Genomic DNA, 16,458 nt, shown 5'->3' with positions numbered 1-16,458 from the left:
GAAGAGTAAGGAAAACAATGCTAGATGACATGCTGAATGGACATAGGTACACAACCTTGTAAGAGAAGGCTCAGAACAGAAGAGAGTGGAAGGAAAGTCTTTGCTACTAAGAGAACCTGCTCAATTGCAGAATACTCAAGAAGAAGAAGATTGTACTTCACAGGAAATATACAAAACGTAGAAGACTGTTCTGAAAGAAGCAGTATTAAAGAATGAATGAAGGGGAAGAAATTGTTTTCTGTGAGTTTGGAGTTGAACTTTAAGCACTGTGATTAGCTGCTACATGTTTTAACTTATTTAGAAGGTAGCAGTTCAATTGTAATTAAATGTAAAATAATGCCTTGAGCCAAAGTAAAAAACTGAATTTTTTGGAATACAGAAAACCCACCCACACAGGTACATTATTATTATTATTACCTAACACCCCATAGAGTCAAAAACTCATCTAGGAGATCCTCTTGTCATACACACAACTCATCATAACACACCTTAAACACACTCAAATTCTGTGCAGACACCACACTCTCAGGCAGGACATTCCAGTCATTGACAACTCTGCATGCAAAAAACCTGCTTCTCACTCACTTGCTTCTAAGAATGAAGAAACAGCTTCCAGGGATGACCTCTTGTTCTCCCCTTTTTTTCCCCACCGTTTTCTGTAAAACCTGTTCAACACTGATCCTATAAAACCCTTTAATAATTTGTAGGTCTCTATCTTATCACCCTCTTCCTCTTATCCACTGCACTTTGTAGATTTCATCTTCTCAACACGTCCTCATATTCAACATTCCAGAGATCAGAAATCACCATAGTCAGTTGCCTATGGACACTTTCCAACATCTCTTCTTCCTTTTGAAAACCAGGTGATGCAATCTGTGCACAGTAGCCCATGTGTGGCCTAATCCAAGTCTTATAGATTGGAACCAGAATCTCCTTACTTCTACAAGTCAGTGTCCTCTGCATCATTCACAGAATTCGTTGTGTTGGCCTCACAATTTTGGCAATGTATCTTCTAAATTTTAGATCCTTATCCACCATCACCCTAAGATCTGTTATTTCCTCCACCTCCAATAATATATCCCACCAAGCATAAATTCTACTTCCCATTTTTGTTTCCCAAATTTTAAAACCTTACATTTTGCAACATTAAACTGGCATCCCCACTCCCATTCACTTAATCTATTCAAGTCTTCTTGTAAGGCCACAACATCTGCTATACTCCTCATACTTCGTCCCAACTTTGCATCATCTGCAAGCAACTGAATATCCAAATCCTTGACAATAACATACAGGTTAAACAGCAATAGCAGCAGCAATAAAGCAGTCACCTGAAGCACACCACTAGTGACTTTCCTCTTCTGGGATATTGCTCCCCCATGCACAACTTGCTGATATCTATCAGATGGAGAATCTTTGATCCAATGTGCTAATCTAATATCCTACCCCATCTGCTCTAGTTTGACTATCAACTTATCATGCAGTAATCTATCAAAAGCTTTTGCAAAATTTAAGTATACTACTGTGTATTACTCTCCTTTGTCCAATGAAGCCATCACCTTATGTAATAAGGAAGTAGATTACTAAAACGTGAACTCCTTTTAGCTAATCTGTGATGTCCATCAAGAATAATACCTTGGTTGTCAACACAATTCAGGATCCTGATTCTCATAAGCCTTTCCATCACTTTAACCACAACACCTGATAGACAGGTTGGGCTATAATTTGATGCTTGAATTCTGTTACCTCCTTGAAGAAGTGGTATAATCTTTCTTCCACTCCTTTGGAAATCGACCCAGTGCAAGGCTCATATTAAACAAAAATGTAAAGGCAGATGTCAACTCCCTAGCACATGCCTTCAAAATACGTGGTGATATATCATCAAATCCCACAGCGTTATTAACATCAAGATTGATTAATTATCCACATATCTTTTTCTCACTCACAGCCAGTATCTCCTCTTCCTCATCCACTGCTCTCAAACACCCCATGATATCACATTCAAAAGGGTGAAAGACTTTTATAAACTGCTCATTAACTATCTCAACTATATCCTCTGCAGCAGTTGTCCTTATGCCATTTTCTCCAATTAATGTCATCCTGCTATAATCGTTATCATATTCCTCATGGAATTTATTATTGCCATTCCTCATGGCAATAACAAATTATTGCCATGAGGAATGGCAATAATTTGTTATTGCCATCAGTTGCCTCTATAATGTCTTTTTTTCTCTGTATTGCATGCATAATCTTTTCATTCATCCATTTCACACACTTACCTTATGTAATCTTCTGATTTTTGGAATACATTTTACATTGCTTCTATTAGATAGTTCTTAAATATCACCCAAGCAGCATTGATCACCTTTTCACCCAACTCCTCATTCCAAGCTACAGCTGTAAGTTGCCTCCTGAGCTTCTCATAATCACGAGCCTTGTAGTTCTACATATACCCTTTAAATAAGTCGTCACTTGGCTGGCAACCCAAAATAAGCACTTCATGGTCACTCTTACCAGCTGGAAGGAGATTTGACACATAATTTATAATATCATCCTTTGATGAGATGATTAAATCCAAGACCCTCAATTCTCATGTCCCCTCCGTCACATACTGCCAGAGGTAATTGTCTCTTAACAACTCAAGAAACTCATTTTCTTTATTTTCAGTTGCTATCTCATCATTCCAGTCTATATTATCATAAATAAAATTGCCCATAATGATCACCCTTTTCTTATTTGCTTGGCTAATTTGATTATACATTCCATGGTCAATATCATCCACTTTACCAAATCTATGACAATATCTAAGTATTTCATTCTATTTACCTCTATCTCACACCATACTGCCTCAAAACATGGCACTTTTTCCCTCTTGCATCTCTACTTTGTATGGGCATAACTCTTTCCCTATCATCAGTAGCACTCCCCCTCCCTTTTTATCCTTTTTATCTTCACGAAATACATCATACCTTTTCATCTCTATTCCTGTCAGGATGGCATCATCATCCAACCATGTCTCACGTAGTCAAACAATTCTTGGGTAAACAGACTGAATTAATACAACCGTTTCATTTACTTTGATTCTTACAATTCTAGCAATTGTATACAAACATAGCAGGTCATTCCTGAATCTATAGCAAGTTCTACTGATTACACTTATTATTATTATTATTATTATTTTGTGACACCTCCAGGGAATCCAAAGACTCACTGAGGGAGAGTATGCAAACAGCATAGAACAATTTTTCCTTTCCAACTACTACCCACGCTCAAACTTGCTTAACTTTTTTTGTGAACCATTAATAGCAGAGGCTCTACCAATTGATCAACCTTATTAGCTGTGACTTCTCAGTGCTTAACTTGAATCATTTCTTTTTCTCATTGATCTTAGAACCTTCTTCAAATCCAACTGTTTTCTCTGATCCTAGGTCATCCCCTTCTCTTTTTGTCTATACACGTATTCACATCCTCTTGAAACATCAACCTTTCTCACGCTGTGTTCCCCTGTCCACCCAGCCTCCTTGATTCCCTGTTTGTCTTGCACACTTGTTTTCTCATTCAAATGCATTCATTAATAACACAACCCCCCCCCCCCCCCCAACAATTTGGAACTATTAAAAACCTTAGTCTACCGGGCAAAATGAATTTGCTAAGATAGCATTGTACCCAACGAATAACTCACCCACATAAAAAAACGTCTTTTTTGCCAATGGCTACACCTCCCACCAGATAAAAAAGAATTTTAATGCCACAACCCCCCCCCCCCCCTTCCAAACATAGATTACAGCAAATCCTTCACCATCCTTTATATTCGTAGCATCTCAGAAAAGGTAGCAAAGATATCTTAGAAAAGCACAATCTTGCGACTACTTATAAAGCACACAGAAAGCTAGTAACCCTTATCTGCCCCCCCAAAGACCAGCCACAGTTTATCCAGAGTGTACTAGGTACTGTGCAGCTGCAGCCATTCATACTATGACCAAACAGGTAGGACAATCAACATCCGTATATTAGAGCACCAGGATTACATCCATTTTCACCACTACTGCTGCTCAGGATTAGCAGACCATTCTGGATACCCAGCATAGGATTTGTTGATAAAAAGCCACCTTACAACATTGAAGCAAATTTAAATTCAAGAAACTTTTCGTCAAATCATTTGCAGCTCTTACCAACTATCCCAGCCAAAACAAATATGGTTGTATCAAACTACCTCTCATATGGGAAACCCTCATTGACAGACAGTCAGTCCAGTAGCCAATAACACCCAACCAAAGCATAGGGGGTGTAATTATAGGATTTTAGGTCATCCTATATCTCTCCTGTTCCATGTTCCATCTTTGTTACTGAAGTGTGCCTGCATGCATGTGTTTAATTCCAGATATTAATCCCTGAGGATGCCAATTTAACTTCTATGGAATATAGGAAGTAATAATTAAATATTTTTAGTTATTATCTAGTCTACATTGTCAATTTTCTTAAACAACACGATTCTTTGCATTATGGAATATCAAGACAATTTTATGTGAAGTCAAAAGCCTTTATAAAAGAAAGTCATGAAAATACTTTGCATGCAAACTTTCTTTGTTTACAATTCAGTAAAGGATTAAACAAGAGTATAATTTCTTTTCAAGTAGAATTTAGCCATGTGTGTATATCACTCATGACTGCTAATTACTTTTTGTTTGGAACATATGTATGGAGCAAAATTTTGGATGTGGAAATTTTGTCTGAAATTTTGCCAATTTATTATTATTATTATTATCTGATTTCTATGGAGTCAAAAAACTCATTACAGGAGATCCATACTCTCTCATGAATAAAGATCATCGAACTGAACCTTAAACTCATTCACATCTTGTGCACTCATCACACTCTCATTGAATGCATTCCACTTACTAATCATTTTCCATGGTTTGAACACTGCTTAACTTTATTAACTTAAACTAATTTAGTGTTTTGACTAATTTCTCTCTTATTCCATATAAATTCATTCAGTTGACTTCCTACCATACCAGTTTTGTTGATTCTGTTCTCTATGTCCATATTTAATTTACCATCTTTATTAAAAATCATGCCTAAGTAGCTGAAATGTTATAGGTTCTCCTTTCACAATGCAGTTGATATTTTCAATGCTTCTGCCTATTTTCATTGTCTTTGTCTTGTTATTGCTGACCTTCATACCATATCTATTTCAACAGTTATTCAATTTACTAACAAAATCTTGTGGACTTGTAGTGGATTTATTTAGAAGTATAACATCATCTGCATGAAGTAAAGAGCTGAGATTAACATCTCCAATTTTGATACCAGGTTTAATACCATTTTCCTTCATTATATGATCCATATAGATAATGAATAACAAAGGGGATAATGTACATCCTTGTCTGACACCATATTTAACATTAAACCACTTTCCTGTACTTCCTTCAATTCGAACTGCTGACTTACACCTCAAACAAAGACTAAGTATTGCTTGATATAATGTCCCATCGACACCATATAATTGTAGCGTTTTGAATGGCTTCTCCCTTGGCACCTATTCTTATGCCTTTTTCAGATAGATCTACACAGTTAAATACACATCTTTGTTATATTCCCATGATTTCTCAACTATTTGTCATAAAGTGAAAATCTGATCCTGACAGTCTGTATTTGGCCTGAATCCAGCTTGTTCTTCACCAAGCTTTTTCTTCCACAATCCTTCTCAACTGTTTCTCAAGTATACTTGTGTAAATCTTACCAGGAACACTCAGTAGGGAAATACCTCTGTAATTCTCATTCAATTTTATTTCCCTTTATATATATATGGGTACTGTGAGAGCTCTACTCCAATCATCTGGAATTCGTCCCTGTGTTCAGGCCTTCTGAACTATGCAGTGCATCCACTGTAAGACTTTTATACCTCCATACTTGAGCATTTCTGGTCGAATATCATCTACCCCTGTGCCTTTCCACATTTCAGGCCTTTGATGGCTTCAAGTATGGATATGTATTCCTGACTGCATCCCTGTTGAGTGTTTTTTACCGCTGTGCTATCACTGCTTGTTTCATTTTGCAATTCTTCAGATATCCATACTTCAAGGATATCTTTTTCTCCAGTTTTCGTGTAACCTTTATCATCTCTAATTCCTTTTACAGCACTCTTTCCTCCATTTCTGAGATTCTTTAACAACCTCCAGAACATCTTGCCAGCTTCTTGATATTTATTTTCTATGTTCTTACCAAAGTCTTCCCATGACTTTTGTTTTAGTGTTTAGCTTTCTTACATTTGTCTCTGTATTCTCTAAGAGCACAAGCTGACTTATTTGCCAGGAACTTTTGATATGCTTTCTTCTTTTTTTCACTGCCTCTTTAACTTCCTGCTTCCACCATGGAGTTTTGATTTTTCTATCCTTGCAGACCTCACCACATGCCTGTCTGGCTGAATCAGTCAATGTTTTATTCAGGATTTGCCAAGGTTTGGTTCTTATCAAACTCTTTCATTCTTTCTTGAATAATGTTTGTGTATTTTAGTTTACAGTTAACATCTGAAAGCTGCAGTGGCGGCTCCTGCATAGGCACTGCAGAACCCCCAGTTTTTCTCGATCGATAAATATATTTATTAATTTATTTATATTTGATTGTAATATTTAATTTGATCAACAATCTGATACAATTCTCTTATTTTGTATAAAAAATAATAAAAATCCATCTTGTAGCACTTAGGAGGGCAAAGCTACGTGTTCAAGCATATGCACGTCATTGTGAGATGCGAGTATTGTTTGTTGTGCAGTTCCACTGTTGTTTATGTGCAGTTTGCACCAGTAGTAGAGTGTTCATAGTGCTTATCGTGTTTTACTCCGTCTCTTTAAATATTTGGACATTATAATTTAAGACATAATATTTGTTATAGTTTTTATTTTAGAACATTATTGGGGTTATTATTATTATTATTATTATCATCATCATCATCATCATCATCGTCATCATCATCATCATCATGCGTATCAAGGATTTAGGACTAGCATGGACTGTTTCAGCCTTAGAAGTCATCGTTAAAGAGGATGTCTTGGTTTTATTTTTCCTAATGGCGTTTTTTGGTAATCTTTCTGTTTTCATTCTTTGAACGTGTTCCATCCATTTATGTTTATATTTTTAAATTTTTTATATTACTGGTTCTTGGTTTAATTCTTTCATAATTTCTTCATTTCTTTTGTGATCAAATAGGGTATACTTTGCAGTTTTTCTCATAAATTTCATTTCTGCTGTTATTAATCTTTGTTTGTCTTTTTGTTTTTTTGTCCAGATTTCGCTTCCATAAATTAAGTCTGGTAGGGCTAATGTATTGGATACTTTTAGTCTGGTTTGTTTTTGAACTAGGTTTGTTTTAAATATAGAGTTAATTACACCTGTTATTTTTAAATATTTTGTAATTTTTACGTTTATATCTTTTTCATTTTCATGTGTGATCATACATCCTAGGTAGTTAAATGAATTCACCTGTTCTAAGATCTTGTTATCTATTACTATTTTAGTTCTTGCTGGATCTTGTCCTTTATTTTCTATAAGTTACCTTCAGAATTTGTAATTATTATTTGGTTGTCGGCAAAAAAGTTTAAGTTCACTGTAGGAGAAAGTTTAATTCCTTGATGTAAATTTTTATTCCATTTTATTATTTTTTCATTTAAGTAAATATTAAAAAGTGTTGCTGAGAGGGGACATCCCTGTTGGACCCCTTGGTTTATCTCTCTCGTATATGATAGCTTGTGATTTAATCTTATTTGTATTTGATTATTTTCATATATACTCGTGATAGCTTTTAGGATATTATTTGGTATTTGTCTTTCTTTTAATATGTTAAATAAAATGCTTCTTTTAACTTGTCAAATGCTTTTTCAAAGCCAATAAATGCAATATGTGCTTCTAAATTGTATTCTCTTATTTTCTCTATTATTAATTTTAGGCAGAAGGCCGGGTCTATACATGATCGTCCTTTTCTAAATCTATTCTGTACTTCTAAAATAAAGTTTTCGGAATATTTCATTAGTTTGCTATTTAAGATTCTGCTATATATTTTGTAACAGGAATTTAGTATACTGATACCTCAATAGTTTTTAGGGTCATCTCTATTACATTTTTTAAAGATAGGAATCACAATTGCTTTTTTCCATTCTATTGGTGGTGGGGGATACCAGTTGAATAAATTTTATTTAAAAATAAATTTATATGCTTTATACTAATGCCAGGAGTATCCGGAATAAGGGAGAGGAATTGGTGGCGCAGATAGCATCAGCCTGGCCAAAAATTATTGGGATCACTGAGACATGGTTGACAGAAGAAGATATAATAACAGGAATAGAAGTCGCTGGGTACAGCATTTATCGACAGGATAGGAAGGGAAAGCGTGGTGGTGGAGTACTGCTTATGATAAGTGACGACCTATATCCTCTAAGAGTGGAGGCTTTGGAAGGCAGTGACACTAATGATTTTGAAAGCATATGGTGTGAGGTAGAGGTGGGCAAGACAGGATATTTAGTGGGGTGTTGCTACAGACCCAGAAGCACAGAGGGTGGGGACCTGGAGATTTTTAGACAGTTGAGTTTGGCAAGTGCAAGAAGAATGATTTTTATGGGAGATTTTAACTACAGTAGTATAAATTGGAGAGAGGAAGATGCATGTAGCAATAAGGAAATGAAATTTCTAGAATTCTTGAGGGACAAATATCTTAGGCAACATGTAATAGAGGAAACAAGAGGTTCAAGAGTTTTGGATTTGGTTATAGCATCAGAAGAGTTGATAATTGACATCTCTGCCACCAGTTGGAGAGATGTCAATTATCAACTCTTCTGATGCTATAACCAAATCCAAAACTCTTGTTATTAGAGTGACCATATGGTTTTGACTTGGAAAATGAATTGACATGCAGGAGTATCAAAGAGACGGGAACGTATGTGGAATTATAAGTCAGGTGATTATAACAGTCTAAGACCTAAACTTGGGGAAGTTTCATGGAGGGAGGAATTGGAAGGCCGGGATATCATTAGTGCATGGGAAATTATGAAAGAATATTTGTTAGTAGCAATGGTAAGTTGTATACCACGAGTGAAGAAGAGGACACAATTTGGAGTAAAGTGGATGACAAACTATATTAAGCAGAAATTGCATGCGAAAAAGAGGCTATGGAAGAGATATAAGGAGACAGGTGAAGAGAAAATCCATGAAGAATATAAGACACAGGCCAGAAGATTGACTAGTATGGTAAGGAAAGCGAAACTGAAATATGAGAGGAGATTGGCCCTAAGATCCAAAAAAAATCCTAGGGAATTTTTTAGCTATGTGGCCAGTAGGAGAAGAAATGTGAAAGAATGATACTGTGGGATAAAAATGGGAATAGAGTGACTGATGCAGAGGACATAGTGGAATTCTTCAATGAACACTTTATTGGAGTATTTCATCCTGGAGGAGTCAGTTTTAATACTAGAGGGATAGGGCTGGATCGAGGTTTATAGGTACAGGAGGAGAGTGTGCTTCAAATACTGAGTACTCTGGATGGTATTTCACCATGAGTTTTGAGAGAATGTGCTAGGGAACTGACAGTGCCTTTGACCAGGCTTTTCAATGAAAGTCTGGCTGCAGGAAAGGTGCCCATGGAATGGAAGGAAGGTAAGATAGTGCCATTGCATAAGGGTGGTAGCAGACTAGAAGTGTCTAATTATAGGCCAGTTTGCATGTCATCAGTAGTTGTTAAGATCTTGGAGAAAATAGTGAGGGACCGTATGCAGCATTGGGCAGATGAGGGTGGTGTTATCTGTGAGAGTCAACATGGATTTGTGAAGGGGCGCTCTTGTTTTAGCAATGTGCTAGCCTTTTATAATAACGTTACAAGATGAGGGAAAGGCATATACTGCCAATTTCTTAGACTTAGCAAAAACATTTGACAGGGTGCCAAATGTTTCAGAGGTGTCAGAGAGTTGTGTATGGTGGGACAGTTTCAAGGAGGCAGAGGGTTGCAAGTAATGTCCCACAGGGCTCAGTACTGGGACCTATATTGTTTAACCTTTATATCAATGACATTGTCATTGGATTGCAAGGGGATATTCAGTTGTTTGCAGATGATGCAAATCTGGGAAGGATTATTAGTAATAGTGCAGATGTGGTGGCCCTGCAAGAGGATTTAAATAAACTAGATAGATGGGCAAATGAATGGGGGTGTCAGTTAATGCAGCAAAATGTAAGGTCTTGAGGTTTAGGAAACATCGATGGGATGCAGCATACTCTATGGGAGGAGTTATACTGGAGGAAGTAGGGGAGACAAGAGATCTGGGGTTGATGATTGATAGAAGCCTGAAATTTAGGGGACATATTGCAAAAGTTGTGAAGGTAACACAGAGGATTGCTGCAATAATTAGAAGGACTCTGACCTTCACAGATAAAAGGGTTATCATTCCGTTGTATAAGTCTTTGATCAGACCACACTTAGACTATTGTTCTCAGATTTGGTCCCCAAGATTTGAAGGGGATAAATTAACTGTGGAAAGGGTACAAAGGCAGATAACAAAGTACAGTCCTGAAACCAGGTTAGTTATGAGGATCGGCTGAGGTTTTGTGGACTGCTGAGTTTGGTAGATAGAAGAAGGAGCGGTGATATGATTGAGACTTAAACTTTTGAGAGGTGGTTACAGGATTGACACTGGGAAGTTCTTTCACTTGGTTGAACAGCAGGAAGGAGTGATGACAAGAGGCCATCCCTGGAAGTTACAAAAGGAAACTGTTTGTAAGAGGGTGAGGAGTAGTTTTTTTTGCATGGAGGATGATTGAACCATGGATTGCATTGCTTGATGGAGTGGTGAGAGTGAGAATGGTCAATGAGTCTAAGGAGTGGTATGATAGACTTTGTGTTTCTGAGGGTGGACCTCCCCTCGATGAGTCTTGATAGACTTTGTGTTTCTTAGGAAGGACCTCCCACGATGAGTCTTTTGACTCCATGGAGGCCTGAATAATAATGATATTAATAATAATAAGAGTCTTTCTTTGAATCTTGTTCTTGCGTATTTATATAGTTCTGAACCTAGCTTATCTTCTCTAGGTCATTTTCCGTTTCTTGTTTCTTTCAGGCTGATTTCTAATTCTTCTTTATTTTTGTTAATTGTTTGCCAGTTGTCTTTTTTAAAATATTTGTCTGTCCACAATTCTGTGTAGTAATTTAGAAATTCTATTAATTTCAATTCGGTGTTTAATTTTATGTTTTCTTTGGTATCTGCATTTAAGTGTTTCAAAATCTTATATGCATTCGGTCTTATTTTATATAAATCATGTTCTAAATTAGAAACAAATGTGTTCCATGATTCTCTATGTCTTTTTCTGACTTCTCTTTTGGCTATGGCTCTTAATTCTTATTCTCTCCTATAATAGGAGCTATGGCTCCTATTATTATTATTGTTATTAAGAGCGACCTCCAGGGAGTCAGAGCCTCATCAAGAGAGGCCACATACTACACACACCAGTTATCATACTTATTCTTGAAGTCATTCACACTGCTTGCACTCACAACATTCAATGGCAATCCATTCCAATCACGTACTACCATCTGAGAGAAAAATGTAGCCCTCACACCCTTCTTGGTGGCCTTGATTCTCAGCTTCCAAGGATGCCCTCTCATCCTTTCCCCACCCGCCATAAATTATAAAATTCCATCAGTTGAAATCCTGTATGATCCTTTCAGAAGTTTGTAAGTCTCAATCATATCACCCCTCTTTCTCCTGTTTGCTAGTGTCTACAGTCTACAAATTCTTAATCTGTCTTTATAATCAGTATTCCACAATCCTGATATCATTTTTAACACTCTCCTTTATACTCTCTCCAATATATCAGAATCACAACGGAAACCAGGAGACCAGACCTGTCACAATAGTCCAAGTGAGGTCTTATCAAGGCCTTGTAAAGAAGCAAAATAAGATCCTTATCTTTACATGTGAAAGTTCGTTTCAGCATTGCAATTATCTTTTGAGTTGTATTTGCAATCTTTGCCACATGGCCCCTAAACTTCAACTTCCTATCTATTAATACTCCAAGATCCCTAGCCTCATCAGTTTCTTCTAGCCTAATCCCACTAATATAATACGACATTGGATATCTAATCATGCCGAAGTCAGTAAATGTGACTTTACATTTACTGACATTAAACTGACACCCATTTTCCCATGACCGCAATTCCAGCCTATTCAAATCATTCTGCAAAGACTGCATACCAGCAGCATTCCTGATTACCCTACCTATTTTTGCATCATCAGCAAATAACTGTATGTCACTTGTTAAATCCTTCCCAATATCATTAATGTACAGATTGAATAACAGTGGCCCAAGCACTGATCCTTGTGGTACACCACTTGCTACCTTAAACCTTGCAGACTCAGATCCCCCATATACCACTTTTTGATATCTGTCAGTTAGCCATCCTCTTATCCAAACTAATATTGTATAACCCAAATCCATTTTATCCAATTTATGCAGCAGTCTGCCGTGCTGTATTCTGTCAAAAGCCTTAGCAAAATCCAAAAGCATCATAGTGTATCCATTCCCCTTGTCTAGTTTAATGAACTAGACAAGGGGAATGGCTCACATTCTCTAACAAGGTAACATTGTTATAGAATGTGAGCAAGGTGCTAAAACATGACCTTCCCTTAGTAAACCCAGGTTGTTCATTGCAAAGTAGAGATTCACTGTCGACCCATTTCTGAATGTGGGCCCTAACCAAATTTTCCAAAATTTTCACCACCACTCCTCAGATACTAATTGGTCGATAGTTGGATGCACTGGTCTTTGCACCACCCTTGTGCAATGGAATTACCATACATTCCTTCCATTCCTGTGGAATCTTTCCTGTTCTGAGACTCATATTAAACATTCTGGTCAAAGGAATGGCCAGTTCAGCTGAACACTCTTTTAGCACACATGCTGATATTCCATCAGTCCCTATTGCTGAATTCTTATTCAGTTTGTGCAACAGCTCTAATACCTCAACCTTACACACACCTACATTTCTTCATCTAGTGAAGAGGTAACAGTGAGCTCAATGTTGCGTTCACCAGGTTGATAGCTTTTAACAAAATGGGCACTCATTAACTGAACAACCTCTTCTCCATCTGTAACCCTCACACCATCTGGATTTAGAAGAGTTATTCTTTCATAATCATTCATTTTTTTACTTGCAGCATATCGATAGAATTCTTGTGGGTTGTCTTTAGCACTCAGAGCTACTTATGATAATGGATTTTATTTTTAAGTAATTTTGAATTATAGTAAACTATAATTTTATCAGTAGTAAACAATATTTTTTCATGAAACAAAACAAGAAGAATATATTTTATTTTTAAGTAATTTTGAATTATACCAAACTGTATAATTTATCGATAATAAACAATATTTTTTGATGTTTAATTTTTTAAAAAACTTTTACCATAATTTTGATATTTTATCCAAACACGTATACACTGTACTTACAGTGTGTATGTATATTTCGAAAGTTGCAGCACCCCCACGATTTCAAGCCATGAGCCGCCACTGGAAAGCTGCTCAACTTTTATTCACTTTAAAACTTTCTTATATGTTCTTCTTTTCAATATGAAATTGAAATTCAGTTTTATTCATGACTAAATGGTGATCACTTCCAATTTGAAATCATCTGTACCTTATTATAAATTACTCTGGATTTAGAGAAAGATGTTGGAAGTTTTTTTCCACTTGGTTAGACTATAATAAATTTAGTTTAATCCTTTATCCAAGTGTAAGCAAACAAAATTTGCACCTGAAGTATCTTCAGGACCATCTTTCTTTAAATCTAGAGTAATTTAATAATAAGGTGGTACACCTTTTGGCAGCTTGTATAGGTAAATATGACTTCTCCATTGCTTCTGCCTTAGTATCACCACCTCTGGATTTGGCTCCCACTGACGAGACCTCAATAAAGGTCGAAACTGGTCTGAATAGTGGCCCTTTCCTTAATGCATAGCATTATACATGTCTGCAAGGAGATGTGCTTTGCATTATGGAAGATAATAAGACAAGGAGTGATGAGAGCTTGGTTCACCTTTGCCACGAGTTGCCTCAGTCCTGAAGATACTTCAGGAGCAAACTTTGTTTGCCTACACTTGGATAAAGGATTAAACTAAATTTATTATAGTCTAACCAAGTGGGAAAAAAAACTTCCAACATCTTTATCTAAATCCAGAGTAATTTAGTAATAAGGTGGTACACCTTTTGGCCTCGTATAGGTAAATATGACTTCTCCATTGCTTCTGCCTTAGTATCACCACCTCTGGGTCTGGCTCCCACTGACGAGACCTCAATAAAGGTCAAAACCATTTTGGGTGATGAATGGTAATGCTGTAGCCCATGAAGTTTTAACTGAGGCTTGGCTGTTGCTGTCACCCAGTTCCTTGATGGGGGGGGCGTAATGAATGGCAATGCTGTAGCCCATGAAGTTAAATGAAGATGGCTGTTGCTGTTACACCTTGGATGACATATGAGCAAAGGAGTGGCTCTGCTTGGTGGTGGGGTGAGCCTGCCATGGTGTAGAGCCAACCATTCTGAGAGTTTCAATAAAGGTCGAAACTGGTCTGGGTAGTAGTGGCCCTTTCATTAATGCATAGCATTATACATGTCTGCAAGGAGATGTGCTTTGCATTATGGGAGATATTAAGACAAGGAGTAATGAGAGTTGGTCCACCTTTACCACGAGTTGCCTGAGTTCTGAAGATACTTCAGGCGCAAACATTGTTTGCTTACACTTCGTTAAAGGATTAAACTAAATTTGTTATAGTCTAACCAAGTGGGAAAAAATTTCCAACATCTTGATTTAGAACAGTTTGCATGGAGTAAAGTTTTGGATCTGGAAATTTCCAGATCCAAAACTTACAAAGGATGTAAAAATATTTACATTCTTTATTTTGAATGAAGGCATATTCTTATGGACATTATACTATATTAGAGTAGAATCAGAAAATATTTTATTTTAATACATCTGATTTCTTTTATTTTAGGGAGTTAAACGACAACCTGCTGGTCAAGAACCTAAAATTTCATCTGATGTTCCTAAGGTATGTTAATGCAAATGATGATGATGATGATATTTTATAGTTTTTAGGTGGTGAGTATAATGATTTTTAATGAAATCATTATACTTCATTATAAATAAGTCATTATTCATTATAAATTTATAATAATTATACATTATAATAATGAAACACATTTCTTATAGATGGTGGCTATTGGATAGTAACATAGGTTGGCCAATTGTTATTTGATGTTCCTTTTTCCTTTGCTGTATCTTCTTTTTGCTCAGTCTCCTCATGTCTGATTACTCGTGACCTTATCCGCAATGTCTCTTCATGTCTTTTGTTGCAACAGTGGCCAACTTCAAAGTAAGTCCATTGATATTTTTAATCTGGTCCAACCATTTTTGTCTTCGACGTCTTCATTTCTTTGTCCTGGGTGATAAGTTTTTCCAAGTTGTCATTTTCATGTCTTGAAATGTGACCAAAATATTTGAAAATTCTTTCATTTACAATGTTGCATAGCTGCCTCTTGATTTTTAGTTGACTTATACTTTCATTAGACCTTTTGTCCATCCAGGACACTCTCAACATCCTTCTCCAGCATTACATCTCAAAGCTGTTTACATTGTTCATATCTTTCTTGCTGAGTGTCCAAGATTCAGCACCATAAATTAAAATCAAATATACTGAGATATTGACCAGTCTTGATTTAGTAGTGATAGAAATGTTTCTGTCTTTCCATATTTTCTGCAATTGCACCATTGCTGACCTTGCCATGATAATTCTTCTTTTAATTTCTGGTTGACATCTACTGTCAGTGCTTATTAGCGCTCCAGGGTAAATGAATTCATCTACCTTCTCAAAGTCAGTGTTTTGGGCAAAATTGTCATTTTCATCTATGGTCATGTATTTTGTTTTATCCCAATTAATTCTTAAACCATATTTCAGGTTTTTCCATTCAACTCTTTTAATGAGGGATCCCAGTTCTCCTTTGCTGCTGGCAATAAGAACAGTATTGTCAGCACACCTAAGATTATTTATCTTTTTTGTCACCAACCGAGAAACCATTCTTTTGTCCATCAAGTACCTTTCTCATAATGTATTCTCCATAAAGATTGTATAGGTCAGATGAGAGCAGAGGCGAACATTCCATGTGTGCTAGGTGTGCTGTGCTCTTCCGCCTAACACCAATATCACCAATATTTTGTTTTTGCATTCATTCCCATTAAAGACTCCCCTAATTGTTTCCAGACTTCTCGTGATTCCTAAAAGTAAACATAACATACTAATACATCATGAAGAGGACACTTTTTGACATGCAAACATTGCATCCCATTTGCATTAATAACCTGGGTGTGCTTTTGAAATATACATCTTTGAGCCCTTTGAAAAGATGTATAGATGGTGCAGCAGGTCAAATTCTTAT

At 36.5% G+C, this 16,458-nt stretch overlaps 1 protein-coding gene across 2 annotated transcripts in view; it reads left to right on the top strand.

The window, feature by feature from the left end:
• LOC150098246 (dynein intermediate chain 2, ciliary) overlaps positions 1-16,458 on the top strand; it is a 504,968-nt gene that overhangs the window by 51,758 nt on the left and 436,752 nt on the right. For both annotated transcript variants that reach the window (XM_090405921.1, XM_090405922.1), the window contains exon 3: positions 15,018-15,074. In XM_090405921.1, coding sequence (XP_090262047.1) covers positions 15,018-15,074 — 57 coding nt within the window. The remainder of the gene's footprint in view (positions 1-15,017; positions 15,075-16,458) is intronic.

The sequence above is a fragment of the Typopeltis vanoorti genome, chromosome 16 (genome assembly GCF_054136105.1).
Source record: "Typopeltis vanoorti isolate ZY-2024b chromosome 16, IOZ_Tvanoo_1.0, whole genome shotgun sequence".
NCBI classification, from domain to species: domain Eukaryota; kingdom Metazoa; phylum Arthropoda; class Arachnida; order Uropygi; family Thelyphonidae; genus Typopeltis; species Typopeltis vanoorti.
Note: the sequence above shows the minus strand (reverse complement) of the source record. Positions and strands in the feature narration are given on the sequence as shown.